Genomic DNA, 21,403 nt, shown 5'->3' with positions numbered 1-21,403 from the left:
GTATTCAATCTGAAGATGAACATTACAATTCTCATTTTAATCCTCCCTCCCACTCTTCCTCCCTCCACCCACCTTGCTAGGCTTCTGCTCTAGCAACAGCTGTAATGGGAAGAAGAGGTCTCAGTTTCCCCTTTTTCAGTCTCTTTCCCTCCTCAGCAGCTGAAATGCTACTAGGGAGGTATATGTATGGAATCTTGGGAGATGCTGTTTCTCCCCAGTGGCTGAGAAACGTCAAATGCCTTGCAGAAATCACATCTCCCAGGGTTCACTGTGCATTCTACTCTAGTATATTCCACATGCTGAGGAAGAAGGGAGTACAGGCCTCTTTGCCCATTCACTCCATTGGCTGGTGTGAGCACGGGAGTTGTGGAAGGAAGAAGAGAAAGCCAGAAGACCCCTATGGTTAAGAAACCCCTCTCCCCCCTAACATAATGGTCACTAACTACTAGATTTCTTCTCACTTTCCCACGCACAATGACCTAACCTCCAATAACATCTTCTACAGAATGCAAGTGACAAAGGCATACCTGCCCACGAAACTGAGGTGACTGCAGTCTACACCCAAAAATAAACTTTAAAACAGGGAAGTTACAGCTAATCAAAATTCAGATGCTGTCACAACTCTGCCTCCTCCTGATCAATAAAACATGAAATACAGCTCTTTACATTTGCATTTTATTTGATAGATTTATAGAAAAGCAATGCAAACAGTAACCCTCCTGATGTGAAAGGAAAACAAGTTTACTGACATCTATATAAATTAACATTTAAGTTACTCCACAGGAAGCTCTCCAGCACCCAGACCACTACAGGGAGAAATGCTACAGCAGAGTCTAAAATAATTTTGTAGTAGATGTAATAGATGTCAAAGCACTGCTTGACTAGAAAGACAAGTCCACGTTTAACAGCCATTTTGAAGAATGAAATATAAAAAAGGAACACTAGTGACAATTTTGTCAAGGCCAGAAGCCTGGAACCTGATGTTATATATAAAGAGTAGAGAGTTATAAATTCTCTCTTCAGGCAGTTAAAGTCCTATTATTTGCTGACTGATATAACTATTGACAAATGTACACCTGAGAAGCTTCTCAGAGAGTTGAATACCCTGGGCAAGAGAACTGCAGGGCCCTCCTTCGCCTTCCTTGTCATACTGCAGGTACAGAGGTGACTTTAGTCACTGCCTCCTTCCCCTAAGAGGAAGTTCAGGTGAACATACGTGGCCCACAGTTGAGCTGGTCAGCTTTCCCAACAGAAAACTGGATATTGCCTCAGTGGCCCTCATGTCATTGCACGTTCCACTAGGGAAATCTCTCATTCTCTTACACTTTGCAGATGCTTCTCGAATGAGTTCCCGTTTCCTAGTTGTATAGGTACACAACAGCTGCATGAGAAGCAATTTTCACACACTGCTTCTGAAGCACATAGAAAGCTTAGCCTGGCCACAGCATGCAGAACATGGCAGAAGATTGGAGTTCATCCTCATCTCTAAGCAGTTGTGAGGCCCCACTGGTCAATGGGCCTCAGCATATGCCTGACTATGTCACTTGCTAATGCTAGGCTTGTTACAAGATTGTCACCTGCAGAGAATAACCATCACCACTGCTGATTTGTTCTTTGTTATCACTTACCTCTGAATTGTCTGGACTTCACCTAGCACTCTCTCCTCATTAAGATGCAGAATGTTTGAAGACTTAACAGGTGTCAAATAGATATTTGCCAGCTACAGCTATTATTCTACAGGGACGAGCTGCTGTTTCATAAATACTAATTAGAGTTTTGCACAGGATCTTTGCTGGAATACCTAAGGTGATGAGTGGCCAGTTGTTACTTTAAAAAGATTAGCGCAATTTGAAAACTAATGTCCCCAATGAGGCAATGCTCTTGCTGAATAATCAAGAGTTATAGCTAGCCTACCCAAAGAGAGTGCTTGCTCACTTCATCATTTAGAAAATCTGCTGCTTACTGAACAAGTCACTTTTCTGTTTCACTTTGAAAAGTTGCAAAACCTTGTGGAATCAGGGGAATGGCAATGCATGTGTGTGCAACGCATAAAATTTAATGTATTAGAGCCTATGAAGTAAAACTAATGGTTTGGAAGAGTGGAGACTAGTATATGAAATTAGGGAGCAACAATAAACACTAAAATGAACAAGGGGGGAAGGAGGGCGTGTTGAAACAAGGCGGAAGAGCAAGGGAGGGGAAATGGGATAATATAAGGGATGCATATTGTAGACCTATTCTTAAATCCTATGTGTTCCTGAATATGCTTAGGAGCATCCTTTGTCACCAGGTTGTATAGCAGTTGTAGTTTCTAATACATCTCAGCCAAATGAATTGGGCTGGGGGTTTAAGAAACTAAAATTTTGAATCCTATGCATTGCAAGTGCAAAAAGATGCTCCTGAACATGCTCAGGAATATCTAATTTTTCTTAAACTGGCCAATTCTCCTGTCGGAGGAGCTACTGGGACTTAAGCTAGATCTGTGTGTAGCTTCCTCAAGAGCTGAGCCATCAAATTCAGCATCTACCTAGGCAGCAAAGTGCCCTCAAGCCCTGAACTGTCTGGTGAGGCTGGCCATTGGATTCTTCTGGACAGGAAGGAATATATGACAGTTCTAGTTGAGCCTTGCCGGAGCAACACTGTTATCCTGTATTCTTTGGGCCCTTTGATTCTGCCTCCTGGTTTGTCCTTTGGTCCTAGCCTCTGACTTTCTCCTTGCTGCTACTTACACCTTGGTCCTGACTATTGGCTCTGTCTCTTGACTCTGATCTTCTGGTGCAGCTCCTGGTTCCCAGCTCGTTTCTTGCTGCCATCTCTCTCATCTCTGTACAATCAACCCCCTGCCCCGCACTCCACACAATGGTATGCTTCCTTGGGTGGAAGATGGCAGAAGAAGTTAGGCTCAAGCTCTCGCCCATCAACACCTTCCAAGCATTCTCAGGGAACTTGTGTGAAAGTCCCCACCTTCTTCTGAAAATTATCTTGAGAAAGCTCAGACAAGCCAAACTACTTAGGTGAGTCGGGAAAACCACACCCAACAGTAACTAGCAGTGGCAGCAAATGTGAACACTGTTGGTTCAGAATGTGTCTCTGCCCAATTCATACAGAAAGCATTGAAAATTACATGTTGCACGCATCCTAGTAGGAACTACTGATCCTAAGCAAGCTCAGGAGCAACCTGGCTAGTTAAAAAGAGAACTATTAAGACATTTCCTATCTTCAGCAAATTCTCTCCACCCCCAGATTCAGGTAGGTAGTCGTGTTGGTCTGATGCAGTCAAAATAAAAAATAAAAAAATAGTCCAGTAACACCTTAGAGACCAACTAATTTGTTCTGGGTACAGTGGTACCTTGGGTTACAGATGCTTCAGGTTACAGACTCCGCTAACCCAGAAATAGTGCCTCAGGTTAAGAACTTTGCTTCAGGATGAGAACAGAAATCGTGCTCCGGCAGCGCAGCAGCAGGAGGAGGCCCCATTAGCTAAAATGGTACCTCGGGTTAAGAACAGTTTCAGGTTAAGAATGGACCTCCAGAATGAATTAAGTTCTTAACCCGAGGTACCACTGTATAAGCTTTCGTGTGCATGCACACTTCTTCAGAAGTGCTACTGGACTATTCTTTAATTTTTTATCTCCACTCCCAGTTCTCAACTCATTTGCAAAACAAGCTTGCTTGGGAAGTATGGAGATGGCATAGAGGACTGGGGCTGATCTCTAGATTTATTTTTTTTAAAAATTAAGTACTATAAGACCCTAACAGTTTTTTGATAATTTTCCTAGAAAGAACAAGGGAGTGCCTTCTATGGTAAGCTAGTGTGAGCTCACACATCACTAATAAGGGCAGTATACACAGGTCTATTGTATCAACTCACAAAAGAGATCCACAAAAGCATAAACGCATTTCCCCAAAAAACATATTCACATCTTTAAAAAGGAAAAATAAGAGTTTGTTGACAATTGTAAGAGGAATCATCAAGAAAAAAAGACCTAAGGTTTTGCCATTTAATGAGCAAATCATTTTGATCAATTTTACCTGACAAGTTACATCACATCTCATTGGTTTAAATTAGCATCTTTCCCATTTCATTGTGTCTTTCTTATCTGCTGTGAAATGCAACCAATATAGCTTGATATGACACAACACTATGTTATTTCACAGAAGTTGTGGTTTAGTGCCATGAGTTCTGACTGACATAATTGACATAAAACCCCTAACAATGAGTTTTCAGAATATATATGATGGCATCTGATAACATACAATGATATTTAGTATTTGTCACTTAGTGGCTTGCAATATATTTGATATATTACTAACAATAGATGTCAACAAGTCAAACAGCTTGAGCCTGTGCTTCTCATATACAACCTCTGCACAAGCAACCAGCAACCACAAGGAGACCACAGAAGTTCCTGGGGCTGTCATGTCCCCGGTTGGTCTAAGAAGGACTCTGATACAGATGTTACAGCAGTCACCCCAACTCGAGGGAGCCCCTCAACCTGATGGGAGTCTTTTGACATGGCTCTTCCATCCACCTCAGAATCTGAGGACGATTCCACTGTACCTTTTCATTCTCCAGAACCACACAGGAAACTGGAACTGTAGAAAAGGTTACAGTTCAGGCTCTTTAAATCAGAGCTTTCCAAACTGTGTGTGTCGGCTGCAGCGTGTAGGTGTGTCGCACGAATGCTCCCCGCCGGGGCTGGAAAGGAGTTTGCTTAACCCCCAGTTTGCTAGTAAAACTGAATTACTCTGTCATGAAATGATGCATGTATAAAAAGTGTGTCGCCAGCATTACAAGTTTGGAAAGCTCTGCTTTAAATATTGCAAACAGCTCTCCCAGAGGTAGGGGTGCCAACCTGAATTTTGGAGTAAGGAGTGCAGATAAGCCCTGCCCCACATAACTGATCATATTATGTGGTGAATGCACACCATTTGAATGGCAATGCTAATCAACTCTTGGGAGGGGGTCCAGCCCCCTTAAATATTTTATTGGGGAAGACGAAAACCCCTCAGCCCCTAGGAGTTGGCTCCTATGCCTATAGGAGTGGAACCACTGGAAGCTCAATGTTGTTATCATAATAGTGTGTCTTTAGTCTGTATACCCCCTTGTGATGTTTATATGAAAGTGTGGCTTTAAAATATTTTATGTAAGTAAATAATAACATAATTCTAGATGCTTTAATCTAGTTCTAAAATGTATCTTATATTCCATGACTGTTGAAGTGTAGGGGCATTAGTTATGCTCCAACCATTTCCAGACAAATCTAGGAAAATGGCCATACCCCTTTCCATATAGGAAATAAAATAAATTCTGCACATGGCGTCTATAGACAGATTACAGTCAACATAGCTGCCAAATGAAGCTATGCCATTCTGTGTGCATGCAGAAATAGCTTTATTTATTTGAGTGGTACCCCTTCTGCCTTTTATTTTTATTTTCCCCTGCAGTATTTGATACTTGTCACTGTTTGATGAAATTGTAACTGGTCTGATTTAGTCAGCTTGTTTGTATATAGTAGGAAAGATGCCTGAAGGCAAAGAAGAAGAACAAGGAAAAGTTCCTTCTCAGGAGCACAGCAATCTTTGTTTTAATGTACATATGAACAACAATTTGAAACACTGAAATATTTAAGTTACTGGAGAATATGTGAAAGAATATCCCTTAAAACAACAGAAAAGTCTGTATATTTGTAGGCCTATTTTACATAGATTTTTACAGTTTGATGTTTCAATGTGAAACCATATCAGGGGAATAATGAAGAGGAAATCAGTGGGACTTAATTAACAGCAAAAATTAGAAATTAATTCTGTAAATAGAAAGATTCAGAAGGTGCTTGGTGTACTTGATGTATTTGGCTTGAAACTGTTACAAATAAGATTTTGGGGAACAGAATGGATGAGAGAACAATAATAGTTCATATGCCTGCATATGTGGTACTTTACTGGTCTTACTCCATCCAAAATTAGTAGTTTCATAGTTCTAAGAGGATAATTTACAAAGGACATCTTTGGTAGCAAGATCTCAACATCTAAAATCCCAATTAATTGGGCTCTTCTTGGGTGGCATGAAGTAAAACAAAAACAAGGCAACCTGATCTTATCTAGCTTTCCAGGCTTGTTCTGTTGTGTCTAACCTCTCAAATGCCTCCTCCACATTTATCAGGTAAATTGTATACACATATCTTACTATAAGAGACTACTGGTGAAAATTTGCAACAACCTTTACCAGCAAAGCATCCAAATAATATGCAAAAGTGCAAAGGAAAATTGTTTATTGTCTCTGACTCTGGTATGGGCTGTATAACTACCTTCCTATGCCAAATCTGCCACTCACAAGGTTAAGCCATAATATAAAAACAACTAGCTTCTGTTGTGGAGAGAGAAATAGCACAATAGCTGAAGTATATACAAAGAAAACAAAGATTATCCAAGCTTAACCAAATAAAACAAAGAGCAGCAGTTCCAAGATATATTGTTGCCAAAGCTTTTTCCAAAACCACAGTTATTAACTGGTGTGGTAACTTACCATTTTGGCCTGCTTGTGGATTTCACCATTGGAGCCATTCCATCCCGATAGAGGCTTTTTGTTTTACTGAAGTTTACAATGTTGAAAATGACTCTCTGAAAGACACAAGGTGAGGGAGAATCTCAGTTGTTTATTAAATATATTTCACATAGATCACCAATGTCAGAGCTGTGTAACCAGATGCCAAATTTTGAAATATAAACAAGACAATCATTTAAAAAATCCTTCAGGAGCATGTGGAATGCTTTTGCTTATATATTTAATTTTCCCAGCATTCTCGTTGCACGGCTGAAAGTTGCTAATTGTATTCTACTGGTAATCATTGCAGTTGGGAAAAGAAAGAGAAAAGAAAACGGAAAGACAAGAAAGGAGCTATGAGCAAACCTGCAAAAAAATAGAACATTTATTATTACTCGGCCTCTAGTGTATTTCTTGCCAGAAACAAGATATGAAAGAAAACCCAAGGGAATATCTACCACAAAACCAAAACACCAGTTGGGGGGGGGGAGGGGAGTCTTTCCTACCTAATAAGACACCACAGGCTATGTCAGGCACAGTGTGACATTCCAGTTAAAAAACAAATCATAGCCTTACACCTGATGGCATAGATATTGTGTCAGGTGTCCTGGTTCTAACCAGAAGATGAAGAATATGAAGTATCTATGGCCCATGGAGAATATGCTAAATGCCAACAACTGTCTCAAGCTATGAATAAGAAAAAAAAAGGAAGCGCACTCATTCCCCAAAGTTTATTCTAGTCCATTTCTAATAAGGCTCCAGGTGAAGGGGCTATGTTGGCATTGTCAGTAAAGCAAAGCAACCTTATTCATTTGTGGCCTCAGGAGAGGGAAGAGGAGAGACCAACAGGGCAGTAAGCTTGAGGGCTCTGCAGGGTGCTAGAATCCAACCTTCTCCATCCCAAAGGTTATTAAGCACTAATGAAGCTTTGGGAATAAACCCTCATGCCGCCTTCCGATGCTGCTGTCGCAGCCCAAAAGCAGGGTGCCCCAAATTCAAACAAAACCCTGGGGCACCTGACCAAAAACAAGGACTGCCAATAGGGCAAAACTGGGGCTCTTGGGGGTCTGTTGAATTAAGTATTCACATACACCTGGAATTCTTGCTCCACCTTCCCAAGTGGACAGGTTTGTTTACTGCTGATGAGGACAGCCAGCATATATACCCAGATGATGTTAGACTCCAACTCCAAATCAGTTTCATCCAGCATTTCAAATGGTTAGGGATACTAGAAGTCCAACATCATAGGAGGGCCACAGGTTCCCCATGGTTGATGTATGTACTAATTACCGTATTTTTTGCACCATAACACTCACTTTTTTCCTCCTAGAAAGTAAGGGGAAATGTCTGTGCGTGTTATGGAGGGAATGCCTACGGGTGGCATGCCTACGGATTTTCCTCCTCTAAAAACTACGTGCGTGTTATGGTTGGGTGCGTGTTATAGAGCGAAAAATACGGTATGTACGTACTAACTAATTGTGGTTTTCAATTTGCTATATTCAAGCTGACTTTTTAATGGGCAGGATGTCCATGTAGTACAATTGCTGTGTTTCTGCTGTTTACATTCCCAAAATAGCAATATGGCAGTTTTTGATATTAATATTCAATAGTAAAAATGTGTTCATTCCAAACTGTAAACTAGAAGCATTTTAAATAAAATAGAAGCTGTTTAATTTGACTTCTGTTTATAAAACCAAATTAAGCTGGAGCAAATTGGTTAGTTAAACCTGATGTTCATGGTGAATAATCTAAACTAACAAAGTGCCTCTATTACTTTAATGCAATTATGCTGAGGTTGGCATGAAGGAACTTTCTAATTCTACGAAGTGGATAATGACTAACACAGGACAGGTGGCAGACACTAAGAATGGTCTCACCTCAACCAAGTGGGTGCCCATACATCTCTGCTACTTGTTTTGGGTAAATTTAACGAACTAGGTTAAGCAGTGAATTTATAAATATTTGAAAAAGTATAATTATACAGCTTCAACCACTTTCTCTCAAAGTGCAGTTAGCAAGCAGTTTCAGTCCTTTCAGGAAGCTATGCTACCTAAAATCATTTCATAGCAGTGATTAACTTTATCAAACTATGCCCCTAGTCTAATGTAACATATAAACCCCAGGTTTAAAATTAAAATAGGGAGCTTTGGCATATTATCAGTACATGTAAAACTCTACTAGATAGTCCATCAAGTGAAGTACCGGTATATAAAATGTAATAACGTCAATGCACATCTTAACAGAAACAGAAAATATGCAGCTTGCTCACTAAAGTATACAAATATATCCTGAAGTGAAATAGTGTAATACAAGTTTGTGATATAGTAAGGAAACATTTGCTGACATTAATAAAATAAATAGCTGCTAGATTTGACACACACACACATACACACACACACCTTTTGCAGGCAATTTAAATATTCCTGCTGCCTTTACATAAGCACTTTTTCCTTCTTTACATTTTTTTTGGTTAATTGTGACAGTCTGATACTAAACCATGCAATACAAAGTTGGCATTTATTTCAGCAATACAATACTTGCATCATATTGGTGATACTAACCAGCTTAACAACAACAACAATGCCCCACCCATTGAATTGGGTTGCCCCAGTCACTCTGGGCAACTTCCAACATATATAAAAACATAATGAAACATTCTGTTATAAAGTAGCATGTCTCAAACTTCCTGAATTAACCCCCCTGCCCTGTACCAACGACTACTTACCCTATCTTCCAGGATAAGCACCACCATCCCATTCCAAGCAGTGCAGATAGTGTTTCATGTGCTACATTATTTCATGTTTGAGGGCAGAGGGACGTTAAAGCCCTTGATTTCAGGTGTGGGGAACCTTTGGCCCTCAGAATGTTGCTGAACTGCGTCTCCCATCATCCTCAGTCATTAGTCATGCTGACTAAGGCAGATGGGAGTTGTAGTTCCACAACATCTGGAGGACAAATGGTTCTTTCACCCTATTCAGCATAAATTAGCATTGATTCCCCAGGGTTTAAGAAAGGAGTGTTCTCCAGTCTTGTTTGGATATGCTGTGAAAAGCAAGTGCTCTACAACTGAGCTATTAACGTAATCCTGTATGTGTTAAATTTCATGTGAACGTTTGTCAAAGGTAGATAATACCATTTTTATACAGCCTGCAACTTAGGCACATTTCACTTGGATGCATTTGGATTTATGACCTTCACAATTATTTTAAAAAAAATGGAAAGGGGGCAGATGTCCAGGAAAAATGACGTTGGCAATCTTACCCACCATTAACCAATGTGCTTTGACTATACATAATTTTGGCTTTAGGAATGATCCCTGGAATATAACCCCCGCATAGGTTACGGGCTTACTGTACTTTCTGGGTGTTCAAAGCATGGTGCCTATTAATAATAACAGCCACTAACCAATTTTTGTACCACTTGTGACTGTGCAAATAAATCAAACTTCTGTACAAACCTGCCAAGAAAGACTGGTAAACATTACATCTTTCAGTTTTAGTTCAGCCAGCAATATTTACAGTTTTAAATATCCAGTTGAATCACTCCTTTCACATAATACATAGCTGCTGCTTCTTTTTTTAAAAAAAATTAAATATTTATGGCATTTAGTCCTCCCCTACCAGTTAACAAATATTTAAAGCCTGTCTGCTGTCAGGGCAAGAAATTTCATTCCCACCTGTGGAGGGAACTGTACAGAGCCCTAGCTGATTTGTTAATCAGGAGCACCTGTGCCTTGTTATGTTTAAGTTGTCAAAGCACAGGTAGCTACTGAACTCATTTAAAATGGCAATGAAGAGGAGAGCTTACATATTTGCATGTTTTCCCCTACTTCTTGGACTACCTATTAAAGATGCTTTAAGAGGAGAAAAAACCCAAAAATAAGACAGGGAAGAATGACTGTATTTAGCTGAATACATTATAACGTAAACATGGCAAAAAGCAGCTATCTTTCCTTTAACAAAATATAGCCAGATGATTGTATTTTGTGCATTCTTATGTATAAACTTTTGAGAATTAGTATTTGGAAATGATTATTTTGTTCTGGCAATAATTGAAAGATACTTGGTATAAAATCCATGTGTGGTTTGTTTTGGTTTATAACTTTTAAATTCCACAATGCACATTCCGTACCTTGGTAGTATTTTAAGTATGGTCATGCATTAAACTTCTCAGTTTCCACATAATTAGAGAAGCTATCCATGTTTAGGCATCCATGTTCTTTTCAATCACTATTATGGCTGCAGGTGGGTGGTAACAGCTGGCTGCTTTAGAAGTTTACTTGCAAAATCTGCTGATATCTTAATCCTCAAGAGAAGGCAGCTGAGTGATTCAAGTTTCCATTCTTAAGGGTAAGCATTATTATGCAGAAAGAAGCAACACTATGAAGTTTAGCAAGAAATTACCACAGATTCAGGAGTGTTAACATTGCAATTGAAACTGTATACTGGGTAGGGTTCCATGATTCACCTTCCATGGGACAGAACTTCTGTTGCATTAACTGTTGTACAGACAGAATGTTTCATCACGGGCATTTCCCCCCTCTTTATAATATTGCTTTGATATGTCTTTGATGAAATTCTCCTTCCTTCACAATAACCAGCATCAGGGGAGTCCTGTTCCAAAAGTATTAGGAAAAATAATGTGCTGCTAATACGTGACAATATATATGTGTGCAGTGCCACTGTGTGTAGAGATACAACAAAGGAAGTCCAGATCAATTTTGTGCACAAAAACAGAGTTTTCAATGCATGGGCAGGATTCACCTAACCAGCCCTGTCAATGGAAGCCGTGTGCAAGGCTTTCTCCTTGTGCAGTGGGGCTTTAACCCTGGCACCCCAACCCTGAAATAGGCTAGGGAGTGGGGTCAGAAGAACCTCCAGAACACTGTCCTTTGGGAGGAGAGGGGGGATTGTTCCATAAGGCAATCTGTAGTGCTTCCTCACATGAAGTTATTGGAACATGAAAATGAATGTCATCCTATGCAATTTTGGCCTTACCACACTCTAGCTACAGGACCTTCATTTGCAAACTGAAAATCCATGGCCTACAGAGAATTTGTAGTGGTCTAACCTTGTTTCTTATAATAATCTGATGCAATAAAAACTGCCAAACCCTTTGAATTCTTCACAACTGTTCTCTTGTTACAACTGAGTGACAACACTGTAACAGCAGTCTCTCTATTTACTTTTTATCAGTCAAGGTTTCACAGTTTTGGTCTTTTTACCAATGAAGCAATGCTTTTATGGTAGGTTACCAGATGTGATATGTCAAGCATAGGCAACCTCGGCCCTCCAGATGTTTTAGGACTACAATTCCCACCATCCCTGACCACTGGTCCTGTTAGCTAGGGATCATGGGAGTTGTAGTCCCAAAACATCTGGAGGGCCGAGGTTGCCTATGCCTGTGATTTGTAAATCAAAGTATGGAAATAGAATCTGACAATGCCCAATTGTGTCTGTTTGTGACGTGGTCAGTGTGTGCTACAAAATTAGCCATTTGTGCATCTACCTGTGTTGGGTGAAAATAATTGGGCTGCCAGCCTTGGAGCTTACACGTTTGTTTCAGTTAACGTTTTGTGGTCCCTTAGACATAGTGACCCCTTCGCCTTGTTGTGGCGAAGGGGCTTGAATAATTCAGAGAAGCTATGAGCTATGCCGTGCAGGGCCACCCAAGACGGACAAATCATAGCCGAGAGTTTAGACTAAATGTGATCCACCTGGAGAAGGAACTGGCAAACCACTCCAGTATTCTGCCAAGAAAACTCCATGGACATAAAAAAGGAGAAGAAAGTGAGAGTTTCCAAGGCATGCTCTGGTTCTTGGGGTCACGGAGAGTCGAACACGACTAAGATGACTATACTACAACAACAAGACATAGTGATGAGAATAGATTTGCTCTTACGGTTCCTGTTTCCTCATTCTATCTCCTACTGTTTCCCTATTTGACTAGTGAAAGCCTTTTTGCAATGAAACTGCAGCCTCCTTAGTCATCATGCAACACCAAGATTTGCAACAGGGCAATAATGTATGGCCCTTGCATTTGATCCTATCTACTTTTTGCCCTGATGAGCAGGCTATAACTTTGACTCTCTACATCCTCTGGTTTTTCACATCTCCTTCTATAAGATGCATCTCAGAAGGCAGATATATAATGGTTGTGTGGTCTTAAAACAATGAATGTCAAAATAGTATGTTTCTTCAGTTATCAATGTGTATATAATTCTCCCAGCTAGGATATCCCTTTATAAATCTGATGCTGTAGGCTCTATCTCAAAAAAGCTTATGCCATCATAAATGTGTTAGCTTTTAAGGTGCCAATGGACACTTTGTTGCATGACTGTTGAGAAACTGAGCACTACATAGTGTAATGTTGAAAGAAGGAAGTAGGAAGACTTGATACATAAGGAAGGAACAAAAAATTATTACTATATTGCCGAATGTGGGGAAAACAGATGGTCTCCAGAAAAGCAAATTAGCTAAATTACTGGTAGCATCACAGGGATTATGTCTTTCGTTTTAAAAAAAGAAAAAGAAATAAGAGAGTCTCCAATAATTAAACACAGGATTGGGTTTAATTCAGCGGTAGACAAGAAGGCCTTTGGTGATATTTTGTTGTATTTTGAATGGCTTTTATTGCTATTACAAGGTTAATCACAGACTTTGCTATTCAAGTTTAGGTCTCCTGTAATCTTCTTTCATGCTACAGAATAGTAAAAAAAGTAAGATTTAATTTCAAATTTCATTGATAATGGTAGTGGAACAATGCATTTTTGTTGTTGTATAGCATTACTATTCTAATATCAGAAAACTAGTTTCAGTTGTAAGATCAACAACAAAATTCAAAGGTTTTCATTGTTGTTGATTCGCCAGCATTGGTGATTTCTGGCCCCACACATTCAGCTGGACACAGCCTGGACTAGGTTTTTGGTGCTGGATAGGATGAGGGTGATCTAGATACAGGCTTAGATACAGTTCTGTTTTCATGGACAGATGGTTATCCGGTCAGAATTAGGATCACTGGCATCCCAGAACTTTGCAGGGGATCTGTTCTGATGGCTCCACCCAAAAGACTAAAGGATCAGAAGGATTTTCTGATTGGTCTTGTGGATTTCCCTGTCACACCAGCTGCTGATCCTGTCAAACCTGCGGTCGACTTCTGGAACAGAGAAATAGCCAGGGACATTTACATGATTGCTCCTGAACATTCTCTCCATGGAAGTGGAGCTCAGCCAAGTTAATTATTATGTGATTTGAGGAATGCTGGCAAAGAAATGACAGGGAAGAGTACTCAAGTGATAGTGGCAGATTTGTGACAAATATGGTCGAACACCAGCTATAGCTTATCACAGACCTTTATCTGGGGCGATGATGGTGGCAAAATAAAAATAAAAAACCCTCCCACCACAACATCCACTCCTAGTCACCCTCAGAAAGGGTGTTATGGTGATAGACACTTGGCTACCCTGCCTGTCTGTCTCTGCAGTCCTCACTCCCATTGATAGTAGCAGGTTCCATCTGCTTTGTTAACTGGAGACAAAAATGCTGGTAATAAATGGTGATAATGAAGCTGGTGTCACCAAGCAACAGTTTTTTATCTGCATAATTGTAGTATTAATTAGCTGGTTAGTTTCCTATGACCAGGCATTTGTACAGCCGTCCTGATTTTTAAAGAAAAAAAGAGTACCCGTTCTTCCCCTGTACAGTGGTACCTCAGGTTACATACGCTTCAGGTTACATACATACGCTTCAGGTTACAGACTCCACTAACCCAGAAATAGTGCTTCAGGTTAAGAACTTTGCTTCAGGATGAGAACAGAAATCGTGCTCCGGCGTCGCAGCAGCAGCGGGAGGCCCCATTAGCTAAAGTGGTGCTTCAGGTTAAGAACAGTTTCAGGTTAAGTACGGACCTCCGGAACGAATTAATTACTTAACCTGAGGTACCACTGTACTCCTCTCACCAGGCAGCAGGAAAGGAACCAATGGGACTTGTCCATTTGCTTAAGCAGGGGGCAGTGGGTGAGCAAACCGCTAAGGTAATAATATGCCCTCTCACCGTCAATGTGTAGCAAAAGATTTATCCCCTTTCAGATTTGGTATTTAAATAGGGTAAAACATATAGCATATGACCAGAATTCCTAAATATAAGAAGCTTCACACATTCATTTTCACACCTGTGATACCCAAGTTCATACCAAATTGCTTTTGATGATGTCCCCCAACCTGTCAATGTTTATTCTTATATCCCTGTTTTCCATATTTTTCTGATGAAAGGAGGCATTGCGACGATAGGTACTGATTGATGCTCAACTTGACTACTAATTTGCTTCCAAAGTAAACTGGCAAGTGAAGCTGACATATTCAGAACTCCTAAGCACCAAATGATGCTATTATACCAGTTGTAATTTGAATATTAATGTAGTTATAGCCTTATAAAAATATTATAGCAGCAAGCAATTTGTCCATACTATTCCCTCCCACTATCTGTCACCCAAATAATAAATGATACCTATTATATTAAGGCATAGAATCAGTACTTTATAGTATCTGTTGTAACCTTAGAGCAGCCCTGGGATTTATAAAAATGGAAAATCTAACTGCATTGAGCCAATTTTATTCTTTCTAAGTGCTAAAATTAAAATCTCTTATGTACTGTAATGTCACTACTGGGTGGTTTTTTTGGCAAAATTTCTGTCTTGAGCATGCATCTGCTCAGAAGAAAATAAGAGAAACGTGGATATCTGATTCTTTAAGCTTGACTGCTAAATGAATTATTTTAAATATTTGTAACCTGCTATTTGGCCTTCCAAAAGGTTTCAATACAGCCAATGACAACAGCAAAATGTAAAGTACAACACTAGATAAAACAAAGCAATAAAGGAAATCCCAAATGATGAATTTGCAGTATGAAAGCCACAAACGCAGCATCAACACACCAAAACCAGTTTTGAGTCAACGAAGTCAACCTCAACTTACTATAGTTCTGAAGGGATATATTTGGTGGGATTTCCAAGGAAAAGAGTTCAAGGGAGAAAGCACCCACCCAGGGAAAAAGACTTGTGCATAATGCATTCAAGTCTGAAAAAAGTAGTACTGTAAGCACCATTTTAGGACTCTTAATGTGGAAGCCAAGTGGCAGGAGTGGCTGGTGCAGTGAGGTGAGAGTGCAGAGCCAGCCATCTGGCAGCAGGATTGCACTATGGGGGTGGGACAGGCAGCAGTGAGGTGAGGTCAAGACTCTGTGAACACATGAGTGAAGCCAGTCTGGTGCTCTTGCCAGTGTGCACAAGTACCCCCAACCTTACTGGTCTGCCTGGCTCCAGTAAGCACCCAAGATGCTGAATTCTGGACTCACAGCTGTCCATGGAGGCACAGGTCAATTCTGTGTCCAGGGCAGCTGTTTATCAGCTCCGTCTGGTAAGCAGGCTGAGACCCTACCTGCCCGCAGACTGTCTCACGGGCATGCTCTAGTTATCTCTCGCTTGGACTACTGCAATGCGCTCTATGTGGGGCTACCTTTGAAGGTGACCCGGAAACTACAACTAATCCAGAATGCGGCAGCTAGACTGGTGACTGGGGACGGCCGCCGAGACCACATAACACTGATCTTGAAAGACCTAGACTGGCTCCCAGTATGTTTCCAAGCACAATTCAAAGTGTTGGTGCTGACCTTTAAAGCCCTAAACGGCCTCGGTCCAGTATACTTGAAGGAGCGTCTCCACCCCCATCATTCTGCCCGGACACTGAGGTCCAGTGCCGAGGGCCTTCTGGCGGTTCCCTCTCTGCGAGAAGCCAAGTTACAGGGAACCAGGCAGAGGGCCTTCTCGGTAGTGGCATATATTATTATTATTATTATTATTATTATTATTATTATTATTATTATTCTGGCAAGGAGGTGTTTCTGTGCCCCTGCTCCACCAGCTTAATGAGGACGCTAGTATTGGGTAATTGTGTGTGAGCAGGATCAATCTGTTGTGCGTTTTTAACACTTTTGCAGAATAAAAAGGATGGCAGATCTCTAAAGGGAGTGTACTACTGTGTTAATGTTTCATGACCAAAATAGAAGGCTATAATAATCTGCAAGAGAGGAAGTGCTTGCCAGCTCAGATACTTCCATTCAGCTTTCAGAAGCTTTGATCACTGGTCATTGTGGAGGTACAGGACTTGCCTCTTTAATGTTATTTCCATATGTGGAATGGAGTCAATAAACTATGAACTCCATTCCATAAGAGTTGGCTGGTCACACCCAAAGTACACAATCAAAGTTCAGTCTAGCAGGAAGGAATGAGGAAATATTCCTACTATCTCCCAATATATTTACTTCCAAACACAAAGATATACAAATCAAGGATCTCTTGCCAGAGAAGTCCACCCAAGGCTAATCTGTAGTTGCCTGGCCCCACATCAATCTATTTCTCCTGACCATAGGGAAATAAAGGTTACTAGGTTGATCTGTGTCTTTGCCTAGCATGGCAAGTTGTCGATAGTCTGTAGGACTGCCTAGGATAGAATTATTTAGAACTGTTTTATTCGCTTTATTTGCTATTTCTTATTTTGACAACGTGAAATCTTTTGATTTGAGTTCTGGAATTGACACGGTATTTTATCTAGCTGATAGTCCCCTCTATGTGCCAAGTTGTTTGGTGCCTGCTACAAGCTAAGAAGCTAGGGACGCGGGTGGCGCTGTGGGTAAAACCTCAGCGCCTAGGACTTGCCGATCGCAGGGTCGGCGGTTCGAATCCCCGCGGCGGGGTTACTCCCGTCGTTCGGTCTCAGCGCCTGCCAACCTAGCAGTTCGAAAGCACCCCCGGGTGCAAGTAGATAAATGGGGACCGCTTACCAGCGGGAAGGTAAACGGCGTTTCCGTGTGCTGTGCTGGCTCGTCAGATGCAGCTTGTCACGCTGGCCACATGACCCAGAAGTGTCTGCGGACAGCGCTGGCTCTCGGCCTCTAGAGTGAGATGAGCGCACAACCCTAGAGTCTGTCAAGACTGGCCCGTAAGGGCAGGGGTACCTTTACAAGCTAAGAAGGAGAGAAAAAGCGAACAGGCTCAGGCCCTGTCTGAGCAGCAACCAGAGAGCTTGCTAAAAGCTATTTCCCTCCTCTCAGGTAAATAAACTTCCTCACCCAGACCTACATAGAATCAAGGAAATGGTGGAAGTTACTAGTCAATACATTTTAAAAGTATGTTAAGCCCTGTCCTCAGCACAAGATAGGTAGAATGGCATTCTTGACAGACATGATCTTAATTGGCATTCTTTGTCCGACAAGGTGATCAAATGTTTGTCCCTGCTCAACACCCCATTTCTCGTTTGTGATACCATAAATAAATAAACATTTTCATCATTCTGAACTAGCTTTGTTTGCCCTTGGCAATGCTGTCATGTAAACACATCTGAGCTGCTACAATGACAATCTCACTTGGAAGAATGGCAAATGGGCGAAATGCCTTCATGTCAAAATTGGTGCTGCTGGTCAAGTCATGGCTAGAGAAAAAAGGCCTGAAAGGAGGAAGGGAGCTCTGTATTCTGCATGGGGATGGGGCTCTGTATTCTGAGAAACTTTTCCACTGTCCTGGAAAGCCTCCCTTTCATGCTGAAAATACTTTGTGGAGAACATTCAGCACAACCTTACACGCAACAGAACACAAAGGGGCACAATATTTGAGCAATATCAGTCTATATAATTGCAGGCATAACCTTTTGTTAAAAAGCGAAACAGAACATTAATGTTTGAATAAGCTTAATGCAGGTGCAGGGAATTCAAGAACAAACTCAAGCAAGTCTTGTGAAAGCAGTCTGTCATTCTAGGTGACCTGTTATATTGCATATGTTAATGTGACCCAAGAGTATGTTTCTAAAATTCTGCTGTCACAGAACAATGAGCAGTGATAAATAATTGATATTTGATGTTTTGTGCAGCTTTCTGTGTTTCATAAACAAATAATCATTTAAATTATTGATGTTTCTGCTTGTTTGTTTTCAGCTTTCTTTGGTAAATCAGAATTTTATTTACAGAATATACATTTGTTGCAGATGCCTTTCAGGCAATGTGGAATTGTCATCCATCTGACAAAGATATTTTGTATGAGATTTTCATCATTTTGTGACGTTCGTGTTTTGTTTACACCACTTCAGTAATTCACTTCTGGGACTAAAAGTTGCTTTTGAGGTTTAAACACACTGCAGGATGCCAAAAAAGCATCAGATTCTTCTGTGTTTGAAAGCTTTTGGGCCATCAAGTGATCAAAACCTGCCAGAATCAAACTTGAGATCTGCCATTATAAATAAGGCACTGACAATTCTTATTGTGAAAGGTCATCCCAAGGGGTAAAGAAGCAAAGACAACTGAATTGCCCTTGTTCTTTGCTAGGATAAAAATGTGTATGCAATGTAGAGCTCTTTTGGAACTTTGCTTGTGTCAGTGTTTGATATGTATTAGCCTTGGAATTAATTAATTTTGATTTCATTTTGAGAAATGAAAACGTATAGCCATATTTGTCAAATACAATGTATATCTGAGGACAGGTTTTGGCCATTCTTATGTTTTCTATTCTTTACAGGCAAAATACTGCAAAATACCACAAGGATGTCTAGGTCTTTTCCATTTCCGTGTATTGAGGTAGAATAACACTTAGTGCCATAGTTCAAATCACTGTATTCATTCCACAAATATAGCAAGGTACCCAGTGCTGTGCAGCATAAGGATGTTCACATAAGGGGAATTCCCCAGTTGCTCCTCTCCACTCCAGCCAATGCACTCCCAAACAGAGTTGGAGGATCATGGAGATGTGGGACAGGGAACTGCAGTGGGAGAAACTGGATAGAGGCAACTTACACAGTTATCTTTGTAATCACATTGCACTGCATACAGCAGAAAACTGTAATCAGCTTCAAAAACCTAACTCTTATTGGCCCAAACTCCAGTGTATTTTACTATTTTCATACAAACACAAGCAAAAATAGAAAACTCATGCTTAAATGTAGTGGATTCTAAACTTATTTTCGAAATTTAAATTAAATGTGGTCACTTAATCTTTGACTCTATATTACCAGTTTGTATTTTCCTCAACAGAGATATTTGACAACTACAGTTTGCAAGCAGTACTGTATATATTATAACCCTTTGGCTGGGGTTTTTTTTTTGGGGGGGGGTTCTGTTTTGCAATGGCATTCTGAAAATAATGCTCATGTCTCAATTTAATTTGTCATTTTAGTTTATATGTCAGTTTGAAATGCTGATTACCTTTTATGGGAGTATTTCAGTCCAAATTTTGAAAGTATGTTATAATTAGGTTGTGTACATGGTCCAGAAAGGGGCATGTTTCTGTACTCGTAGAATGACGTTTCCATATATACACACACACCCCAGTTGTATGAGGAACTATATGTAGGTATTTCACACAGTTTCCCTAGCTCAATCCAAAACCAGTTGCATGTGCATAGCCCTCGTCAGGTAATTGTTTAGACCGCCCCCATTCTGTTTTCCCTTAACATCTCATCTGCACTCTTGCCAGTTATGTGGCCAGAAATGCATGTGTGAACCCAGATTAGGACCTATGCATGTATGAGACACTTCTGCTGAATCAAGGAATTTTTCATATTCTACAATCCTCTTGAACATGTCTCAAGAAGCACAAGTTACATTCTCACACAATTTACAACTCATTTCCACAGGGGGTACACAAGAGGAGTTTACAGCAAATTGCAGCCCTTTACCCCAATCCTGCTAAGGAAATCAATATGCTTTTCACTTGCTGGATCAGGAACTAGGGGCGTCAATCTGATTCAGATTCAAGTGTGCATTGGCATATGCATCTGAATATGGATGTTGTTCATCCTTACTGCATTGCTTTCAGCTGAGTATATATTTGAATTTTAATAGCCATCCACATTCTGGTACAACTAGTCATATATAAATACATCTTTAAAATATGCCTAGAGTTGGATTAGGACACTTATCAGGCACACACATTTTAGTAAAACGCGCCGAAAAAGGGAAGCATTGAAGAGTAGCATACAAAAAAGAAATACATTTCTCACAGATGCCAAGAAAAAGGATGGGCTCTTTATTTTTGTAACAAGCCCAACTCGATTTGGCCACAAATGCCTTTGTCAAGGACTTAATGAACCAGTCTCAAAGCTTTCTGTTGTCAAAGTCTGTTAGGGCAACATCTCATGTATTTCAGTAACCTTTTTGAAGAAAAGAAAAGTACAAATTTTCAGCTGAGCTTTGGGGAACATTTCTGACACAGTATACACATTCCATAGTCATTTGCTGCTAATCTAATGTGTAAAGGCATATTAATAAATACATTCAGCTAAACACAAGGCTTCCTCCAACTTGGATCCAAAGAGCAACTTGTGATACCAATCCCACTTATGCATTTGTGTGACCACTTCTGCCAATTTCCTCCACCACCTGCAGCCCCCTGCAATGTGTCATGCACAGTTAGAAAAGGTTCCACAACCTTCAATAGTGGGAAGAAGGTAGGAAATGCCCACTGAATGAGCATAACTCTGCTTGCGGTCCTTTGGATTTAAGCTTAAGTTGCCATTCATCCTGATCAAATTCCATATTTTCCCATATATTTATAATAGACAATAGTTTTTTACAGTGCAAGTTTTTGAACTATAAACTCATGAAATATGTCATTTCAGATAGGGCAGTGCTTGGCATAAATTTTCCAGTCATTCAGATAGATGGGTAATAAAAATAATGTGCACTTTTATTGGAGGTATGATAAGTAAATGTGTTATTGCCTTCAAACAAATGTGTGTAGCTACCATGAGCTTCTGAACGAATGGCAATTTTTAACAGTAAACTTTCCTAAAAGCTGCATGAACACAAAAGCAACTTTAT

General features: G+C 40.3%; 1 protein-coding gene across 4 annotated transcripts in view; it reads right to left on the bottom strand.

The window, feature by feature from the left end:
• The window catches only part of BEND5 (BEN domain containing 5), a 694,656-nt gene that overhangs the window by 539,223 nt on the left and 134,030 nt on the right, over window positions 1–21,403 (bottom strand). For all 4 annotated transcript variants that reach the window (XM_053392494.1, XM_053392492.1, XM_053392493.1 and 1 more), the window contains exon 4: window positions 6,527–6,621. In XM_053392494.1, the coding sequence (XP_053248469.1) occupies window positions 6,527–6,621 (95 nt within the window). The remainder of the gene's footprint in view (window positions 1–6,526; window positions 6,622–21,403) is intronic.

Source organism: Podarcis raffonei, chromosome 6, assembly GCF_027172205.1.
Source record: "Podarcis raffonei isolate rPodRaf1 chromosome 6, rPodRaf1.pri, whole genome shotgun sequence".
Lineage (NCBI taxonomy): Eukaryota > Metazoa > Chordata > Lepidosauria > Squamata > Lacertidae > Podarcis > Podarcis raffonei.
This window is presented reverse-complemented; position numbering and strand designations above follow the sequence as displayed.